The sequence below is a fragment of the Macaca nemestrina genome, chromosome 1 (assembly GCF_043159975.1).
Source record: "Macaca nemestrina isolate mMacNem1 chromosome 1, mMacNem.hap1, whole genome shotgun sequence".
NCBI classification, from domain to species: Eukaryota; Metazoa; Chordata; class Mammalia; order Primates; family Cercopithecidae; genus Macaca; species Macaca nemestrina.
Window position 1 is genome coordinate 61,363,119 of NC_092125.1, and position 13,591 is coordinate 61,376,709.

At 52.0% G+C, this 13,591-nt stretch overlaps 1 protein-coding gene across 2 annotated transcripts; it reads right to left on the minus strand.

Moving 5' to 3' along the window:
- Positions 1-285: 285 nt before the first annotated feature.
- On the minus strand, positions 286-13,304 carry LOC105484764 (chitinase 1). Of its 2 annotated transcripts, XR_989205.2 has the most exons (12): positions 13,228-13,304; positions 12,169-12,198; positions 9,272-9,473; positions 8,640-8,696; positions 7,090-7,255; positions 6,729-6,853; positions 5,793-5,916; positions 3,261-3,446; positions 2,813-2,926; positions 1,354-1,480; positions 987-1,147; positions 664-751 (listed from the first exon to the last, which is right to left on the minus strand). XR_989205.2 is itself a non-coding variant. In XM_011746701.2 (11 exons), the coding sequence occupies exons 1-11, from the start codon at positions 13,250-13,252 to the stop codon at positions 507-509; spliced, it is 1,401 nt and encodes a 466-aa protein (XP_011745003.2). In that variant the 5' UTR covers positions 13,253-13,304; the 3' UTR covers positions 286-506. The 2 variants fall into 2 exon arrangements, 1 of the variants encoding a protein (XP_011745003.2); XM_011746701.2 differs by lacking the exon at positions 987-1,147 and having other exon boundaries at positions 286-751.
- Between the last annotated feature and the right edge of the window lie 287 nt (positions 13,305-13,591).

Consider the following 13,591-nt stretch of genomic DNA (forward strand, 5'->3'; position numbering starts at 1 on the left):
TCTAGTGGTATTTTGGGAATAACACCTGCGTGAAGGTCTGCAGAAGCTCCTGTTTCCAGGCTTCTGAGCCAATAACCAAAGAACGTGTTGCACTTGGGGCCGTGCTCTGGCTGCCATCACCTGTGTACTGGAAACCACCCACTGGCATATGGACTCATGAGGCAAGACCTGCCACAGGGCCTGGCACATCCTGCACCGACCACCTTCCCACCTGGCTCTGACCTGCGGATGTTTTTGGAGTCAACAGTGTGCTTAGAGAGCCTCTTAAGTCACCACATCTTTGGGGAGAGGGGCACAAACCAAAGATTTATTTTGCAAGTGAAAGGGGCAGCCCAGGAGACCCAGAAAAAAGGGAGGCAGGGCTGAGAGCAGAAAGCCTGGGTAAAGGAAGACCACAGAGAGGCCTGCAGGAGCCAGATCGCAGCCCACAGGGAAACCGCAGGAGGCAGGCTGTAGAGTGATCCTGGGCCCAGCCTCGAAGCTGGGACTGGAGGGGCCTTAGGGACTCAATTCCAGGTGCAGCATTTGCAGGAGGAGCTGAACACCAGGCCTGCCGGGCAGCTCTGCTGGAACAGCCGCCCCCCTGCACAGCTGTAGAAGCTGGACCGTTCCCGAGGGTTGGGATAGAGCCCATCAGCTTTGCCCTGGCAGAACGTGTCTTGTCCGGGGCTGGGGCCATGCTCAGGTTCAGAGGGCTGACCTCGTGTTGGAACTTCAAGCTCTGGCGTGCCTGAAGGCACGTATGGAAGACCTGGGAAGACAGTGAAGATTCAACCAAGGCTCCCCCTAAGAGATCCCAAACCCACAGGCAGAGCACACAGGCAGCAACCATTGGCAGGCAGCAGCGCAGCACCATATGCCCTACAGGCTGAGTACAGCCAGGTACCCCAGGCAGAGAACAGCCAGACAACAGCCATACCTACAGCTGAAGCACAGTGCCACAGACAACACCTGGCTACACATGTGACAGGCAGTTAAGTCTTTACCCATCTGCAAGCACAACCAGATACTGCTGAGGGCAGGTGGGGGTGACACGCTGCAGGCTAAGGGGAGGCTTTCTCCCAGATAAGAGAGGAACAAGCTGCTGCTCCCAGGCTGGGGGCCCTCTGGAGGGAAGCCACGGTTACAACACCCTGGGCAGGCATTGCTACAACCAGGAAGAGAAAGCGCAAAAAGGAAAATTGTTTTGACAGTTTCCTTAGCTCCTAGGGGTGCATGAAGCTTGGGAAATTACAGTATTGGGGCAAAGTCATTTCCTCAGAAGGACCCAGGACCTACAGTTCATTGGATGCATGGATCTGTGTTCATACCCCACCTCCAAATTCCGCCACTGGCCCGGGGCACCTTACTTACTCAGTTCCCGCCGCAACGTCTGGATGAGAGGGTATCGGCCCTGGTCGCAGGAGAAGCCGGCAAAGTCATCTAAATCCAGTGCCCAGACCATCGCCCCGCCCAGTCTCTTCTGCTTCAGATAGCTGACCTGTGCAGGGAGGGGATGCAGTGGAGGAGCCCGGGGAAGCCTAGCCCGGCCAGCTGCAGAGCCTGGCTACCTCATCTGGACAGGGCCCTTTTTTCTCCAGCAGCCTCAGGCCTGTGAGTGGCTGCAGGTTCTGGAGACAGCACTGGGCTGGGAGCTTGGGTGCTGAGTCCTCATGCTGCTTGGACATCAGTCATTTTGCAGTCTCCTTGTCTTAACATAAGCATGACCTGGGGTGGGGCGGGTATGCCGGGAAGATGTGTGCACCTCCCTAAGTGGGAACCCTTCACAGCTTGGTCATGTGTGGGCTGAGCTGCTTTATTTAAGGGTACTGTATGCTGGTCAAGGTAAGTTCAGTTACCATAGGGAACAACTCAGAGTTCCAAAAGATCTCAATCAAGGCTTGCTTCTGTCTTCATGTCTTTGTCTTCCCTGAGAGCCATCTTCCCTCCACCAGATTCCTGAGGCTTCCTGAGGGTATGACTGTGTTTCCTCAGAGTGGGATTCTCTGTCCTCTAACCCTGCCAGGGGGCCACGGTGCTTGATCCCTTGCTGGCCCCAGCCTCCCTTTCAGCTAGCTCCCTTCCTCTACCTGCCCTGCTTGGGGGTCCAGCTATGTGGGCCTACACTTTGTTCTCAGAGTCCAGCCTCTACTTGCTTCACACCCACGTCTTTGCTTGTGCAGTGGCCTGCTCCCTCACCCCTAAGAATGGCCACCTTCTATGCTTTAGGACTTATCTGAAACACCCTTCCACCCTGACCCCTTCTCCCATCTCCCCAGCCAGGATCGTGGCCGCCTGCAATTCTCCACCTCTAGAAGCTGCCACTGTCAACCACACAAGATAATTGATGTGGGATGTACAGATAAACTAGTGAAGCATCCATCTTCAGGAGCTAACAGTTTCACAGGGGAGAGTGGCATGAAACCAGGTAAATGCACTAACTCTTCAGGCCACCAATATTGGGCAGGAGAAGGGGGTCCTATAAGTAAAGCAAAAGATCTGTAATTTGAACATGCACCAGCTATTGCCAATGGGCTGAATAAAGCTATATGCCTCACCATGTGTATTTCTCCTCTTCATATGTCTGTAGAATTTGTATAGTATTTAGAAATCCTTTCCAGGGTGCTACTAAATGTAGAGTAATTTTTTGTCATTTTGTCTTTTCTGAGTCAATAGGTAGTAAAGGTACAAAATACGATCACATGGAGATTTATGAAATGTTGGGACATTTAAAGGAGACTCACCCTTGAGGTCCTGAACTGCCCTCATTCCATGTCATTGACAGGCCTTGTTCACTCAGGACCACCCCCCTGCCAGCAGAGCTGGGCCTCACCTTGGTTTTGAAGCTCTCCACATCATCAAAGCCCACCCACTGGTTGTCCCGGAAGATGTAGGGCACCTCCTGGTCCTGGATTCTCTGTTTGGTGGCCCCCTTCCAGGAGCAGACCTGTGGGAGCAGAAGGCAGCACTGGGGAGGAGGAGGGAGGCTCTTGCAGGCACCTTCCCTTCCTCACCAGGAGGAGACTAGAGATTGGAAAATTCCTGTCTGAGGAAGCCTGGAGAATCAGGATGTGCTTTGCAGTGACCTAGAACGCTGAATTCAGCTTGAGGCACCTGGGCTTAAGGATAAATTCAAGACAGTATGGATGGTATGGAATTTACCTGGCCAGAATTCTCTGCACCTGGCTTCCTTACTCAGAAACGGTGGGAGAAGGAACCCTCTGCTCTCTCAGGCACCCCCTGACCCCCACAGTACCCAGGGTGGTTATGGGTTTTCCTACCTCATAGTAGGCCAACATCCCTCCTTCCTTGGTGAAGGGGCCAGGAGTGCCAGACCCTGTGGCTGGGGCCCCCACTCTGGTGTCTGAGGGGGAGGCCAGGGTGAAGGAGCGTCCGTAGGTAGGCATGCCAAGGATCAGCTTGCTGGCAGGGGTCCCCTTCTGCAGCCACATTTGCACAGCAGCATCCTGGTGGCGGAAGAGGGCAGGGTTAATTTTCTCAGCCCTTGGCCTGGTTCTAAGTCTGGGGGATCCAGAGACAGAACTAGGAGGGCAGGGGCTCCTCAACTGGAGCCCCAAGGGCCTTCGTTAGTATTCCAGCCCTACCCCACCTTCTGTAGAGCCTGCCTTAAACCCGTGACCCCAATGAAGAAGCTGCATGGCATGATAATCAGAGAGCATGGGCTTCAGATGCAGACAACCATTCACTGAATCATTGTGTACTGATGGCCCACTGTGTGCCAGGCGCTGTCCATGGTGCTTCAGACACACCAGTGAACAAGGCAGACACAGATCCCTGCCTTTCCCAGCAGCTTATTTAACCTCACTGAGCCTTGGTGTTTTGTCTGTAACATGGGAATAGGGAAAATATCCATCTCTTAGGGCATTGTGAGAATTAAAGGTTATAATGCATGCAAAAGGTCAGCACAACGCAATAAAGGGTCACTATAGTCATCATTGTTATCATGATTGTTGTCTTAGTTTTACCCTGAGTACAAAAGCAGGGAATCGAGTCTGCTTTATTTATCTCTGTATCCCCAGTACCTAGAATGACACCTGATGCTCAGATAGAACAAAGGCTTCCTTACCCACCTCTGAATAAGGCCTTCCCCCGGTTATGTATTACTTGATGTGACACCCCCAGGCCTGTGACGGGAGAAGGTACCCGATATGAGTGTGATAAATTAATGAATAATGAAGCCTCATTCCTTAAGCCAAGAGTATGGTTCACTTTCCCCCAGAAGTTGCCCTAGTTTTGTAAGGTCTAGTTACTCTGAGCCCACTTAGCACTTAGGTAAAGAACAGCTTTCACTACATTTATTTAAATATATTTCTTTTTGTCCATCTATACGACTTATCTTTGATCAGACTGGTGCTTTCTGAAGGCAGAAGTCGGGGCTTCTCCTGATCTGTTATAGCACTTTTGTGCAAGTTGGGAAAAGTCACCCCTCTGGCTAGAAGCAATCCCCGGGCACATCGTGTGGTGAGTAGAAGGCCTCTTTGTAGAAATAAGATAACCTCCATTCCTCAGTGGATTCAAGGTACACAGTGTGGAGAGCAGGGTGCTGGAGGGACTCCAACCCCACTCACCTCTCAGCTGAATGTCTTTCTTTCTGTGTCTCCCCACCGGCACAGGGATACAGTTTCCTCCAAAACTCACACAGTCTTCCAGACGGGGATGGAGAGGCCAGACTCAGTGTGAAATGTGGGTGCCTGGCTCACTAGCTAAAAGAGGTGCTCTTTATTCATGAAAGAGCCAGAAAGTCAAAGATGTCCCACTCCAGCTGATATACAGAGATGTGGGCTCTCCAAAAGTAAAAAGCATTTTAATTTAGGGCTTTCTCTTTGTTGTTTGGTTTTGCTTGTTTTAAGAAAGAAAAACAATATAGTTATTATAAGCCCTCTCTGTAGGGTTTTATAAACCCTCTCTATATTTTAAGATATAGAGAGGGCTTATAAAGAGGATCTAGGCTGAGCATGTTGGCTCATGCCTATAATTCCAACACTTTGGGAGGCTGAGGCAGGAGGATTGCTTGAGGGCAGGAGTTTGAGACCATCCTGGGCATATAGCAAGACTCCATCTCTACAAATTAAAAAAAAAATTAGCTGGTCATAGTGATTCCAGTTACTCAGAAGGCTGGGGCAGGAGAATAGCTTAAGCCTGGGAGGATGAAGCTGCAGTGAGCTATGATCATGCCACTGCGTGCCCATCTTGGTGAGAGAGCAAGACTCTATCTCTTAAGAATAAATAAAATTTTAAAAATTAAAAGTGTCTTGGTTGCTCAATGAGGAAAAGTTAGGAGACCCCAACCTACCCTAGTCTAAAAATGAAGGCTGCCCTTTGCAGGTGCTGGGGGTGCTTCCATCCTTAGTGACGTCCGTGGAGATGTTATCAACTTGGGAAAGCTCCTACCCCTGAAAGCGCCTTCCAGAAGGTCAACCAGTGTGACCATGGAGCACAAGTCTGCCCACTGTCTTGAAGGAAATGGGGTGGAGGTGTGTGAGGGAAGCAGCAGGCCTGCTGGCTGGAGACTCAAGCTCAAAGTGGGCTTCCCCATTGGTCACTTGTTTGTCATCAAATTGGTTTGCTGTGTCTACCATCAGCCAAGATGCTCCACAGAAGTGAGGTTTCCCTTCAGTAGGGGTAGGGACCAGGAAAATAGAAGAAAACAAGCAAGCAAAGAAATGAAAAAGCTTCTGGTTTCTCAGCGCCCTGTGTCTTTTTTCCTATGGGGGCCTTGGGGCTCAAAAGAAGCCACCAGACAGGGCCTGCTGGACAGGGGAGTCCTGCCTCAGCCCTCTGGCCACACGTACCACGTTGAGGCTGGCCGCTGCACCACTCTCCTCTTGCCTCTTGTAGAGGGGACTATTATGTCCCGTGACCTTCTCCCAAGAGCCATGGAAGTCGTAGGCCATAAGGTTGACAAAATCCAGGTTCCTGCAGGAGGCATGGAAGAGGAGGTGAGGAACAGGGATTGGGGGTGAGGGGAGCCCTTCTTTCTTACTCCTACTCCCTCAGTGCATGGCCTAGGGAGGAACCACTGGGGTCAGAGGCAAAGGTGGCAGGCTCACCTGGCTCTGCAGAAGATGACCCAGACAGCAGTCCCAGCCAGCCCCCTTATGGAGGCCATTCTCATTCTCATTCAAACTTGTCATCCTCACCCCACTGTCCCCTCAGCACCCCCAGGCCCTCCCTATTCCACTCAAGAAGCCTCCTGCTACATTGCTATTTTGGAGGAAACTCTAGCTCAGGGTTTCTCCCACTTCAGTGTGCACACAGATCGCCCAGGAATCTCATTAAAATGAAGGTTCTTCTTCAGAAGGCCTGAGGTGGGGCCTGACAGTCCATAATTCTAACGAGCACCTGGTTGTTGTGGGGGCTGTGAGTCCACATGCTGTACTTTGAGGAGCAAGGATCCAGAAAACACATTTTCTGGAAGACAATGGCTTCACTACCGGCTCAGGGGCATTTTCACCTTAAGAATGAGTTCCCAAGGAAGAGGGCAGAGATCCAAAATGAAGGATCTGGAACAGGGCAGCAGCAGACACCGAGAAAAGCCTTTCTGGATGTGTCTTAGTTTTACCCTGAGTACAAAATCAGGGAATTGTCTGCTTTTGTTTTGGTGTAAGGATGGGACTTTCCAAATGCCTTGTAGGTGAATACCCGCTCTACCCCCGGGAAAGCTCAGTCCACCCTTGGCCTCTCCTCCTTCTGAGAGCACAGTTCCAAGCCATCTGCCTGAGACTCACCTGGCGATTTTGTCCACCTCATATCCAGCATCCACATAGGTCCGCCCAGCTGGAACCGCTGCACTCAGAAGGAGGCGTTCCTTCCCTGAGGTCTGGGCTTCCTGCTGGAAGGCGTTGGCCAAGTCCTGTGGGAGTGGAGCTCAGAGTCAACACAGGGGCACGTACCAGGCAGGCAGCCCCTGTGAGCCCCAGGTAGATGTTCACTGGTAGAAGTCTGAGAGCTGACCACAGGGCTGATCTATGCCACGCAGATACGTGAAGCAGCTGGCTCTGGGGGCAGAGCAGCCCTCATATGTGCCGTGGGGGCTCCAGCTCTGGGTCTCTGCGCAGACAGGGTGATCCCCGCCCCACCCAGCGGTACCTGCACCAGGGCTGTGAAGCGTTCCTTGTCTATGGCAGGGCTCCCCCGGCTTCCTGGGTACTCCCAGTCAAGGTCAAGGCCATCAAAGCCGTATTTGCGCAGAAATCTGATGGCTGAGTTGACGAAGGTCTGACGGTTGTTGGCCGTGGCTACCATATCTGTGAACCTGTGAGGTGATGAAGGGGAGTAAGGGCCTGCCTTGGACCAAACAGGAGGCCGCTCTCACTCAGAGACAGGCGAGAAAACACTCAGGACAGTGCGTCTCTGTGTCTGGGCCGGGAGGGGCGCTGGGAGGGCTTCTTCAGAGGCTGCAGGGATATTTGCTGGTGAGTTATGGTCTGGGTTGAGGAAAGGGGACCATCCAGAGCGCTTTCTACCCCCGAACATCAACACCACCAGGGGCTCATGGATGCCCTAGAAGCCTTTCCCAAAATTCCCTCCAGAGGCTCCCTCCAAGCCCCTGAATTGTCCCACCTCGAATCAGAGCTAGTTGACACCCTCGGAATGAAGGTTTAAAAAGAAGAGGAATTAGAGAAACTAATTTTTCTCTAATTAGGATTTTTCTCTAATGAGAATTTCTCTAATTCCTTTACTAAGGTTAGTAAAGACCCGGAGAGCCCACTGTTTTAGTTTCCTGGCAGGTTAACCTGGTCATCTTTCCTCTAGCTCACACCTGTAGAGTGCTTTGTGTTTTTATTACTATTACTAGTCTGGAGCTCGTCAAAATCCCCATGCTGCCTCAAGAACCACCTCTCCACATCTGCCTTCCTTAGTGGGAAGTCCCTGAACTTCTTGGGGGGTCTCAAGTCCTTTACAGATTGATCCTATTTTATTTTTATTAATTTAGTCTGGGGACACCAGGCTAAAAATTCCTGTATTTCAATAAGCAATCTGTATATAAGCATTATTTTGGAAGATGAGTCATAACTTTCATCAGATTCCCAAAAGGGTTCATGATCCAAAAAAGTTTTAGAAAGACTGTTTAGAGCTTTGGGAGCCATATATTCTGGATTTTCTAGAAAACACCAAGTTTCAAATACTCCATTCCATTATCTCCATAAATCATTAAAAAATGTCCCCCAAATGCCAATACTTTGGCACCCAGGCTCAATCTCACAGATTACCTTTTATACTCAGAAGTGGAATAAACATTCTCTCTGGGACAAGATAACCCATTTCTGAGCTCAGAAAACATAGACACTGCATGTTGTCAGGATTAGTTGGGACCCTCCCTCTTCTCATTTCATGGAAGAAGAGACTGATGCCTGGAGAGGTCTGAGCCCTCTGCTGTGTTTAGACCTGTGCTTCTGCCAAGACTGGATCTGAAACAGCCTGGAACGAAGCTCACTGTGCTGCCCTCCTGCTGGGGTGCCAAGAACCCAGAAAGAAATGCAGCCCCCAGAGTTCAGCTCCCCTCTCCTTTCCCCTGACCACACCTCAGCCTGGCCCGATTCCCTGACCAGTGCTCCCTCTGACCAGGGCTCCCTCTGGCCAGTGCACCAGGTTCTCATCCAGGAACTTTACCACACAGGTGACCACAGTCAACTAACCTCTGAGTGCCGAAATTCCAGCCTCCGATGGCTAACAGGGTCTTCAGCTTGGGATTCCTGGGAAAGACAGGAGACACGGCAGGATTTACTCTGCCAGCTCTCAGGGTTCCCTGGCAGGGATGTTACCATGGGGAGGAGCAACAAGGGTGGGGACGTGTCAAAGTGTCTATGCACAGAGCCTGTACTAGCATTCCGGGGACAGCTGTAGATTGGGAAAGGGAAGTCACGTTCCTGACTCCCAGAACCACCTGTCCAACCGGGGAGACACCGCTGCATGGGCTCAGGAAGCAAGGATTGGGGCAGATTCTCAAGAGGCTTTGTGAAGGCACCCAGAACACTGGGGCTGAAGGGTGGATCAATTTCACAATGAGGAAGGGCCTTCACGGGAGACAGAAAGTCTCACAATCCCGATCCCACTTAGACCTAAACTGGAAGGGTCCTTTGGGATCCCCTAAGCAACCCCTACCTCTTTCATTAAGCACAGGAGAGCCCAGAGAGGTGATACAACTTGCCCAAAGCCACACAGTGGGTCTGTGGCAGGTCCTTGGTTCTGGGGAGGTGCCTGGCTCTGGGAGGAGGTTGTCTGTCCCCCCACCACACCCCACCCACCCTGCTCCTCTGCTTTGGCTCACATCTTCTTCCGGCCATTGAACTCCTGGTAGAGAGTCTCGTCATTCCACTCAATGGTGCTCAGCTGGTGGTTGGTCATGCCAGCGAAGGCGTAGATGAGGTGGGTGCAAAGGCTGGGGTCCACGTCCTTGGGCAGGAAGCGAGCCTCCCCCTGTCTGTACTGGGCCCAGTTGGTGAAGTAGCAGACCAGTTTTGCAGCAGAACCTGGCCCGTTGGAGTAAAGAAAAGAGATAGCTGTCAGCAGGGCCTTCTGGGGACTTGTGACCCTCCGTCTGGGGCAGGCAATGTCCTTGGACCTCCCTCTTCTACACCTGGAGTCAGTGGAGGGACGCGACAGGCAGAAATGGCATTTGCTTTTGTGTGGGTGGAGCCTTGCAGGTGGGAAAGCATTTTCAGAGGCCAGACATGGGATCCTCAGAACACTGAGTGGGTAGGGCCATCATCTTCCAAGACTTGTTTTCCCGGGAAGCAAGTTGAGGTTCACGAGCTTGGGGCCCATCCTCATCAGCACAGCTGCTAAGAGGGCAGAGCAGCCGTGCTGCGACCCAAGCCTCTTGACTCCTTGACATCCTTAAAAGTTGCTAGTCTCAGAGTCTGAGCTCCCAGGACTAGGGTCTGGCAGGCAGGTCTCCCTACCCCCAGTTAGGGTCTCCCTACCCCCAGTTAGGGTCTCCCCTCCAGGCCCCGAAACCTGAAAGAAGGTAGCCCCAGGTAGCCCCAGCATGAGGCCCAGAGGGAATTAGACATGGCATGCTCATCTGCAGAAGGAAGGCAGGCAGAACTTTCCAAAACGGTTTGGAATACCTCAGAATACTTCATTAAAATGCAAACCGATAAGTAGCAGAGAGGAGACCCGGGTCACAGGCCTGGGTTTATGTTTCTTTAGTCTTGCATTAAAGCCATTTGCATTTGCCTGTTATCCCTTGTAGATAATCTATGTTTATCAATATCACTGCTGAGATTCTAATAAAGAGCTAATTTTATCTAGGAGAAGGCATCTTGTCTCTAAGTACCCCACACACTATAGGGTACTTGCCTCTAGAGTACCCTACAGTGTGTGAAAAGACTTTGCAGGGGGTAGGATGGTCTGTTCCCAGTGAGGGCCTGGTGGTGATGACCCCCACTGAGGTCAGCCCTGTGCAGGGTTGACCAGGACATCAGGAAGCAAGAATGCTAGTCTTCATTCCAGCATCTGCCAAAAATAGACTTTGGGTCCAACTCTTTTTCAATCCTGGCCCCATCTGATAATGACTGTGTGGTCTCTGGGGTCTCTTCTATTCTCTCAATCTATGATGGTGTGGTTCGTGTGAGCCAACATTTTATGCCAAGATCTTGATGGAGCGGTGAGTTTGGACTGGATCGTGTCTGTGGCTGGTGTCTAGAACCTGGGACTTCCCTTTGCCCCAGCAGGGTCTCTCTGTACCCCCTCCAATGCCCACATGGACAGGGAGGGGGCGAGGAAGAGGAAGGGTGCAAAGTGTCTATAGGAGAGTTTCGGGAAGAGAGCGCTCAGACAGGCCTCAACTAGAACCCAAGAGCATAGAGGGCTGACCCTGGGCATACACGTGGCTCTGGAGTTGTCACTGTTTCTAACCAGGGGGCACCCCGGAGTGCAGCGTGCTGGTGGGGCTGGGGTGTAGCCTGCAGTGATACAGGAGAATTGCTGAACTGCCCAAAGCAAAAGAGAGGAAGGAGGGGATGAACCCAGAGAACTCATCCTCCAGGCCACGTAGGAAGGAGCCAGGAAGCTCTTTTTCTGTCATGTCATGCTGTCGCATATCAAATATTGTTATGAATTTCTGTACTATGGAGAAAATAAAGTGCAGTGGTTAACAGCAGGGACTCTGGCATGTCAGTGTCTGGGTTGAAATCCCAACTTTGCAACTTACTCACTGTGTGACTCAGCTTCCTGCTGTGTGAAACAGGGAGGCCATTGGACCTCCCATAATGTGTGTCACACGACCCCCGTGTGGGCTAAAGTTAATACATGTAAAACACTCGGAGGAACACTGCATGGAAGAAGTTCTGTTCTAGGTGTTTTGTGTGTATTAACCCTTAGTTCACACAAAGTCCTACTATTATTACTATACTGCAGAAAGCCCAGAAGTAGCCTGGACTAAAGCTTTTTGAGAAATCTCCCACCTCTCATCTTCCCCATGTTTGCTGTACCTGTATCCGCGGCTGTTCCCTCCTATGAGGCTGAGAGGGAAATGTACATCCAACGCCACAGCCAAATGTGAGAGGCACAGTCACAGGACAAGGTCTGAGAGGCCAGCATTCCCAGGCCACTGATGCCCAGGGAATGAGGTGGGGCAAGAGGGGGACCAGGAGTCTGAGTTGCTGAAGGTGCCCCAAGGTCTCTTTTCCATTTGACACAACAAGGAGCTCCCTCCTGCCTCTCTCAAGCTCTACATCTGATCGGTTCAACAGATCGGAAGCAGTGTGTTATCCTCGCGGAGCTAAGGGGCTGGGGATGCTGAGCCAGATGAGACTAAGGTTCCTTATCCCCAGCAACTTGGAGTCTGGTGCAGAGACACATCTGAGCCAATAATGAGAGGCAGTGCAAAATGCGCTGTAAAACACACAGGTGCTGCAAGAGCACAGAGTGCAGAGGAGGGAGCCAGCGACCCCAGGAAAGGAAAGCCCTGAGAGAGCTGATGTGCAAGCTGGCCCCACACATGTGCAGGAGCTCAGCTAGTGGATAAGGAGGCAAGGGCCTTCCTGGGAGGGCTGCTAGGGGATGGGGACATTTGCAGGGTCTGAGCTTTGGAAGAGAGTCACTACTGAAATCTGGAGCTCTTGGGGAGGTGTGGCAGGGAAAGTGTGTTGGGACATGAAGCAAAGCCCAGGGAAGGGGCTAAGGGATTCAAGAGCTAGCTCCAAGAAAGAGGCCACTTACCCCATGGGATCATCAGCAGGACCATGAAACCTGGAGCAACACAAGAGAGAAGGCCAGGGTTACGCCGCCATTCTCACCTTCCCAGGCCCCACAGCTACGGAAGCACAGGAGGTGGTCAGGGAGGGCTGATTTCCTACGAATCAAGCTTTCTCCTTCCAGAAGGGACCCAGGAGGGCACTGTGCCCATCCCTTCATGCAGGCCAGACCATGGGGGTCCCTTTCTGGCCTGGGATGGCTCCCTGGGCTGAGGCTGCCCCCTCTCTATGTCTCAGTAAAGGGCAGTGTGGATTCAGGAAGCCTGTGGAAAAACCGCTGACTTGTGAGTTATTCAGAGAGACTGCTTCTCTTTCGGAACAAGAAGAAAACCTGTTCTGGGGCTAGAAAGAACCAATCTGGAAGGGCTGCACGGGGAGAGATCACCTCCTGGGGAGGGCCTGTGCCTCTGCTCCCATCGTTAATGCTTCCTGCTGCCTTTCCACCGCCTGGCTGTAGCAGGCATCCACAGCCGTGGAGACCTAGGCCTTGACAGGACTCCTTCAAAGAGATCTCTTTCACCTGGTGACCTTGGACTTCTCTGTCAACCTAATAGAACCTGCATGAAAATTTGCAAGGATGCCCAGGGTCCTGGCCCCAGGCTGCCTTCTTGCAGGACAGCCAATATGAGGTTAGAGAAGAGGCTCTTCGCAGTGGGTGCTTCTTGGATAAGGCCAACAGGAGGGACGTAAGAACATGGGAAAGACACAAAGACCCAGTGCAGGGGCCTCATTGACTCTGGGCTTTCAGGACAGAAAGAGGAAAGTCAAGTCATCTTCAGCCTGTTGAGAAAAGCCTTCCCTTGCAACACGAAGTCTCTTGGGTTGAAAGAGCCTAAGGGGGAGCCCACAGGAAAGGTAATTAAGGGGCTGCAAGCCAGGAGGCATGGAGAGGGATAAAATGACCCTCTGAAGTTCTCCTGAGTCCCCCTGCTTCCTTGCAAAGGGTAGCAAGGGGTCCCTGGACATGCACATCCCCACCTCCCCACAGCTCCCGAGACCCAGCCCACTATCCCTGACAGCTCACCTGCCCAGACCACAGACCGCACCATGATGCAGCTCAGCGGCAGGCTCAGCCCATACAAACCAGCATTCCAGGTCCTGCTTTGCTTTTATCTGGCCACCCTGTCCCACCCCAGCCAGGAGTGTTGCAATCAGGGGCACTAGTGGGAGGAGGGGTGGGAGCAGGGTGGGGCAGGGTAAGATGTCAAGTAGCATGAATTGGGCAAACTTGACACAATGGCCTTTAGCAATTCTTGCTTTTCTGGAACAATCAGAGGGTGGCTCTTAGTGTTGCCAAACAGAGGAAAGCGGAAAATGGCCCTGAACCTCCTGATGGATGAACATGACCCTGACTTTGTTTGTGTAGGTGGTGAGGACCATAAGCAGCC

Coding starts and splice junctions, on each gene's coding strand:
- LOC105484764 (XM_011746701.2), bottom strand. CDS start 13,252: ATGGTGCGGTCTGTGGTCTGGGCAG. Junction 8,697..9,271: donor TTCAATGGCCGGAAGAAGAT/GTGAGCCAAAGC, acceptor TGTCTTTCCCAG/GAATCCCAAGCTGAAGACCC. Junction 752..1,353: donor GACGTTGCGGCGGGAACTGA/GTAAGTAAGGTG, acceptor CTGTCTTCCCAG/GTCTTCCATACGTGCCTTCA.